At 61.0% G+C, this 5,748-nt stretch overlaps 1 protein-coding gene across 1 annotated transcript in view; it reads right to left on the minus strand.

The window, feature by feature from the left end:
* BMPER (BMP binding endothelial regulator) overlaps positions 1–5,748 on the minus strand; it is a gene marked incomplete at its 5' end in the record, with an annotated part of 199,790 nt that overhangs the window by 50,905 nt on the left and 143,137 nt on the right. Inside the window, 1 exon segment of the mRNA XM_006164900.2 lies at positions 5,028–5,364. Coding sequence (XP_006164962.1) covers positions 5,028–5,364 — 337 coding nt within the window.

Here is a 5,748-nt window from a genome sequence, read left to right on the forward strand (position 1 = left end):
CACGCCTGCGCTCTCCTCCCGAGAGAACCAGGACAGGACGGCTCTTCCTGTCCCCCGCAGCGCGCTCGGGGACGACTCACTTCCTAGGTTCGGATCTCTAGTTCATCCTACGGAATCAAGTGCCTCATCCTACCTCCTCCTGCTCAGTCTCCACTGGAGACATTTGCGAGGGCGTGCCCTGGGAGGCCTGATTAACCCCTGGCAGTGTGTGTCTGGGTCGGTTTGGGGAGAAGTGTCACAGGGTAGGAGCGAGCTCTCCCAGGTGGCCTCACCACGACCCGGCACGGCAAGGGCAGGCCCCGTCGTCCTGAGGACTCTCCGCCCAGGCCGGCTTCTGAGTCAGTGCGAGGAAGCCGTGTGAGGAAGCCAGCCCTGACCCAGCGCCGGGGAAGGCCGGGGGCCATGGTGGACCCCAGAGCCTCACAGCCCCGGCAGTGCCTAGGCCCCGCACAGCCCTCATGGGCGTCTAGGCGTGTGCCCTTGGCAGCAGGAGCTCGGCAGGCAGCCACCGCCCTCCAGGCCGTCCCCCCCTCAGCCCATCCCAAAGTAGCCGTCCTGGCCCCCGGCCTGGTCCTTGGACAGGCCCTGCCCACTCTGGCGAGGAGCTGAGGTCCCTAGCCGGCAGGTCCCCGTGAGCTCCGTACGGGGCAGGCTGTGCTCAGAGGTGAGCCCCCGCCTGGCGACGGTGGCAGGGCAGTGCCCAGACCTGCTGTCACACAGCCCCTACCCGGCTACCACAGCAGGGCGGCACCCAGACCCGCTGTCACACGGCCCGTCCCACTCACACGCCTCACCCGTCGGCTCACACTCAGGCACAGTCTCAGGAGGCAACCTGTCTGCTGTCCAGTCCCGAATCGCTCTGCGGTGCTCGGACAAGTTCCAGAGAGGACCGGCCATCTAGGTGACGGCCCACCCTCCCTGCAGCCTCACAGCGGGGACGGACGAGCGAGGACCTACACAGACAGCCACGGCCAGCAGCAGCCACCACTGCCCACTGGGCCAGGACGGGCACGCAGAGCCGGTGCCCTGGCAGGCTGGCCGCTCGGCGCCCTGGTGCCCCAGTGAGGCTCTCCCCCTCCAGCCTCGATGAGCTCGACAGCAAAACGGGAGAACGCGGCTCACGGCAGCTCCTCACGGGGCAAACAGGGCTGTGCGCCGGGACAATGACCGCGTGATGTGGCCCCACACCCTGTGGCCAGGACCATGAACGACCGCGTGATGTGGCCCCACACCGTGTGGCCGGGACAATGACCGCGTGATGTGGCCCCACACCGTGTGGCCGGGACAATGACCGCGTGATGTGGCCCCACACCGTGTGGCCGGGACAATGACTGCGTGATGTGGCCCCACACCATGTGGCTGGGACAATGACCGAGTGATGCGGCCTCTCCGCAGCCTCCTGCCTCCTGGGAAGGAAGCAGGAAGTCCCCGGCACCAGGGAGACAGTGCCATGCTCAGCGTCTTGCCTGCTCTAAGGACACGCGTCCAGGTCTGTGTTCCAAGCCTCATCCCACGGCCCGTCAGAATCTAACTTCCTGAGCAGAAACTGCAGGATTCTAGAACGTTTATGCTTAAAAGAAACTCAAGACTGAAATCAGGAAGGCGGGCTGAAACCGCGTCTAACCTCGCGCTACGGCCAGCAGGGGGCGACTGACCTGCCCTGGGAGCCGGCCTCTCGGCCTGAAGAGTCCTCACAGGAGGGTCCCTGTGTGCTCGAGGAATATGATCAGACGGTCACAGTGGGGCTTCGACGGGGCCCTCGGCCACACAGGGAAGTCACAGACCAGGCGCGAGAGCACCGGGCCCCAGGAGGGTTGCAGACAGAGGTCGGCCCCACGGGCAGCCTGAGACTGAGCCCGGACGCACACTCCGGACCCCACAGGCTGGCGAGCTGCCCGGTCACACGCTGCCATCCCTGCTGCCAAGGGGAAAGGACAGCAGAAGCCCCACACCTGGCCACCTCCTGGACTCCGCCCAGAACCCTTTCCGGCTAACCTCTCTTTCCATGAGCCACAGCTCCGAGTAGTTCCGGGAGACCTTGAGCAAGTTACTGCCAGTGAGGCTGGTCTGGGCAGCCGGGACCAGTGCTGATGGGGGCGAGGGGCTTTGGGGTCAGTGTGCTCACGACGTAGCTGGCTCAGGTCCCCTTGGAGGGGCTTCTCTCAAAACGGACCAACCCAGCTGTGCTCCACGTGGACGCGAGGACCGGGGTGTGTCTGCCTGCTAACATGGGGACCGGGGCGTCTCAGCAGGCAGACGTGGGGACGGGGCATCTCGGCAGGCAGACGTGGGGACGGGGCATCTCGGCAGGCAGACGTGGGGACGGGGCTTCTCGGCAGGCAGACACAGGGACGGGGCATCTCAGCAGGCAGGACAGCGACCGGGCCAAGACCAGAAGGTGCAGGGCCTTCACTGAGTATCGCAGAGTAATTAACGAGGCTGCCCTGACTCCCCACGCGCAGTGCTGGCAGAGGTAGGGTGCCCGGATAGCATGAGCCTGGGGTGCCTCCATGCACTGTGCTTTGTACCCATAGCAGGGTCCTGGAGGGGCTTTGGGAGGGAACAGGGAGAGCTAATGAAGAGGCGAACTCTGTGACCTTCTCTGTTTTAGAGGTTTTTGCCTTAGAGAGTGTGCACTTGCCCGGAGAGAAACAGAGACCGAGACAGTGAGAGGGAAAGTGAGACATCACCCCCAAGGGAATGGCCGCACTGTAGTCCCTCCTCCCTTCTCTCCGCAGAATTTTGAGCACACACACATGCACAAAAACAGCATGAATTTCTTTCTTTTTTTTTTTTTTTTTGAGAGGTTTTTGCTATAGGGCACGTGCACTCACCAGAAAGACAGAGAGAGACATAGAGACAGAAAGCGAGAAATCACCCCCCAGGGGGGATGGCCATGCCGCAATCCGTCCTCCATTTTCCTTTCGGGATCTTGGGCACGCACGCACACGCGCCCAGCATGAGTTTAAGCCACCGGGTCCAGGACTCAAACCTCAGTCGACTACATGGAGTCCAGCGACATAATCATTATGCTAACTGCTGGTCCCAAACAGCATGAATTTCAAGCCACCGGGTCCAGGCCTCAAACCGCACTCAGCAATGTGGGAGTCCAAAGATATAACCACTGAGCCATCTGCTGCCCCAACACTGAACTTCTTCTTTTAAGGAATTATTGTATTAAACTTTATTTATTTGTTTACTCATTTATATAAATTTGACCAGAGAGGGGCAGAGTGGGTGGGGCAAGTGAGAAAGCAAGCTGCCAGGTCTGGGACTCGAACCGTGGCCGGCCACATGGGAGTCCAACACTGAACTAAGCTTTGAAAGGCTAAAGCCCACAGGCACAACTGAGGTGTCTGCTGCCACCTGGTGTCGGCACACCTTAATTACAGACTCAGGGTGGCCACCTCAAAGCTGAGTGAGCCTGTCTAAGGAAAACCTCAAAGCCAGGCCTGCAAATCACACCTTGACAGTCTCGTTTCACCCGGGGCCCTCGCACTGGCGCCACGGCTCTGCACAGTGACAACGTCCCAGGCGTGCTCTCTGACGTGAGGGAAGCGGGCTTGGTGTCATCTATCTACGGCACAGCTCCGCTGTCGGTCTCTGCACCCCACCCCACGGCGCACGGGCACTCCCAGTCCCTGGCCCCTGAGCGGAGAGCAAGCTCTCTCTGCAAGACAGGAGGGCTCCCTCTGGAGGGCTGTGCTCTGGAGGAGGCCAGGCAGGCCCAGGGCCTGGGGCACCCGCCTGAAGGGGGCCGCTGGGCTGTCTCCCATCACAGGTCAGCCCCTGAGCTCAGATACCGGGTGACTGCGGGTGGGCAGCTGGCTAGGACTCTGTCTTCTAGAAGACCCGAAGCCCGTCACTCCTAGGTGCCGCTGCTCCTCAGCAGGCTTCTCAGTGACAGGTGACAAGCAGCCCGTGTGTCCATCCAGCGGCGGCTTGCCCATAGCCTCGTAATCACCTCTCCCAACCACGCAGGCAAGGGTGGAGGCGGCCCTGTGCAGGCTGTGGGGACAGGCACGGTCTTCCTCCCACCCAGTATGACTTGTCTCTACAGAATTTTATCTTTTATGCCCAAAGATCAAAAAGGAGGAAAAAGAGTGCAGTTAATGAGAACCGGAGGAAATAAACTGGTGGCAATTAAAGAGTAAAAATAACCTCCCTGTGGCTTCAGACCACAGGAGGTTTCTCATTTTAAGAGGCCCAGGCATGTCACTTAAACAAGGGTCTTGGACCGTTCATCTCGTGTTCCTGCCAACGCCCAGAGCGGCTAGGGTCGCCTGCAGCCATGGCTGCTGAGCCCACGGAACTCCGCAAACGGAAGGGCCACAGCCGGCCAGCTCGCAAGCACAGCCTCGCCGCCGGGAGGAAGCCCAAGCTTCCCGGGAGCCAGGTGGGCCAGTGGCACAGTGGACGCGGGCACCCGAGATGGACGCACAGGGAAGGGACCGGGCCAGGGCCGGCACTCCCTGACTGTGACACGCACACGCGTGCCTGTGACCCAGGGCCAACGGGGGCTGGGGGGTGCAGAGCCATGACCCTGCCAGGCCCCTGCATCTCCCCTCTCCTCATCACTCACAGAATGAAGTGATACACATTTAAAACATCTGAGTCGGATTTTCAACCAGTTGCTTTGTGTGGGAGTTAAAGGGTTCTAAAACGTGGTGGAACCCAATTCTCAGTGGCGGGCCACCCCCCCCCCACACTCAGGCCTTCTCTGCTGCGCTCTGCAACGCGAAGTCTCAGAGCCGGCCACAACCCGTGTACTTCTCCTGAGCCGTCTCATTCCCCCATGCAGACCTCTTCTCAGACCTGAGCAGCCACGCTCTCAACACCCCATGGCACCGGAGAGCCGTGAGATCCCGTTCACTCGGGCGGCGGAGGCCAGAGCTCGGGAGGCCGTCCGTGGAGACTCAGAGTGCCCCAGTTCGGGCCCCTGGTCTGCACACCCAGAGACATGCACACTGCCCCAGGCCGAGCCCACCCCGTCTGTGACAGCCTGTCCCCCAGGACACCGTACTTGCCGGTAGAAAGGAGCGTAGTCCGCGGCCGAGTGGCAGGTCTGGAACTCCCAGGACTTGAGCCTCTGGCACTCCCGGTGGGCTCGGAGCTTGGCCCTCACCGTCCCCGGACACAGCTCGGGGGCGAGTTTTCTCCGGGGCCTGCTGCAAAACTCGTTGGACTCCACCCTCCAGGAGTCAGCGAAGTCATTCACGTCGAACTTGAAGCTCCCGTCCCCGCCGAGGAGGTCGTCCCGTTTGTGCCCATTGTAGTTCCCACAGAGGCCACAGAGCTTGCCCCTGAGGTGGGGGGCGGCCGTGACTTCCACAAAACTGTCTCCATCCCAGGATATTTCCAAACCTAGGGGACAAGGGACAAGGGGTCAGCCACTCCAGAAGCCACCCGGGGGGCCGAACGCACGTGCTCCTACACAGGACACGTGGCTGCCCTCTAAGGACAGCGAGGGTCCGCCCAGGTTCTCGGTGGCCTTTCGCTCCACCTGAACTGGATGCTGTGGGGTTACGTGGACCAGCCACTTACTGGGGCTGAGAAATTTTGAACTGTATAAATTTGCTCTAAAATTCCTGTTGACCCAGGGCTGACTCCGTTCCCATTTTACTCTAGGGTTTATAATGTTTCCCTTTTCTAAAGAATTGCGCGGTCCACTCATGCTTCCATTCATCCAGGACTCCTAAACTGTGGAAACAAGCAAGGTGACCATTTTTAAATGTAATTTTTTCTTTC

The sequence above is a fragment of the Tupaia chinensis genome, unplaced genomic scaffold (assembly GCF_000334495.1).
Source record: "Tupaia chinensis unplaced genomic scaffold, TupChi_1.0 Scaffold143756_1, whole genome shotgun sequence".
NCBI classification, from domain to species: Eukaryota; Metazoa; Chordata; class Mammalia; order Scandentia; family Tupaiidae; genus Tupaia; species Tupaia belangeri.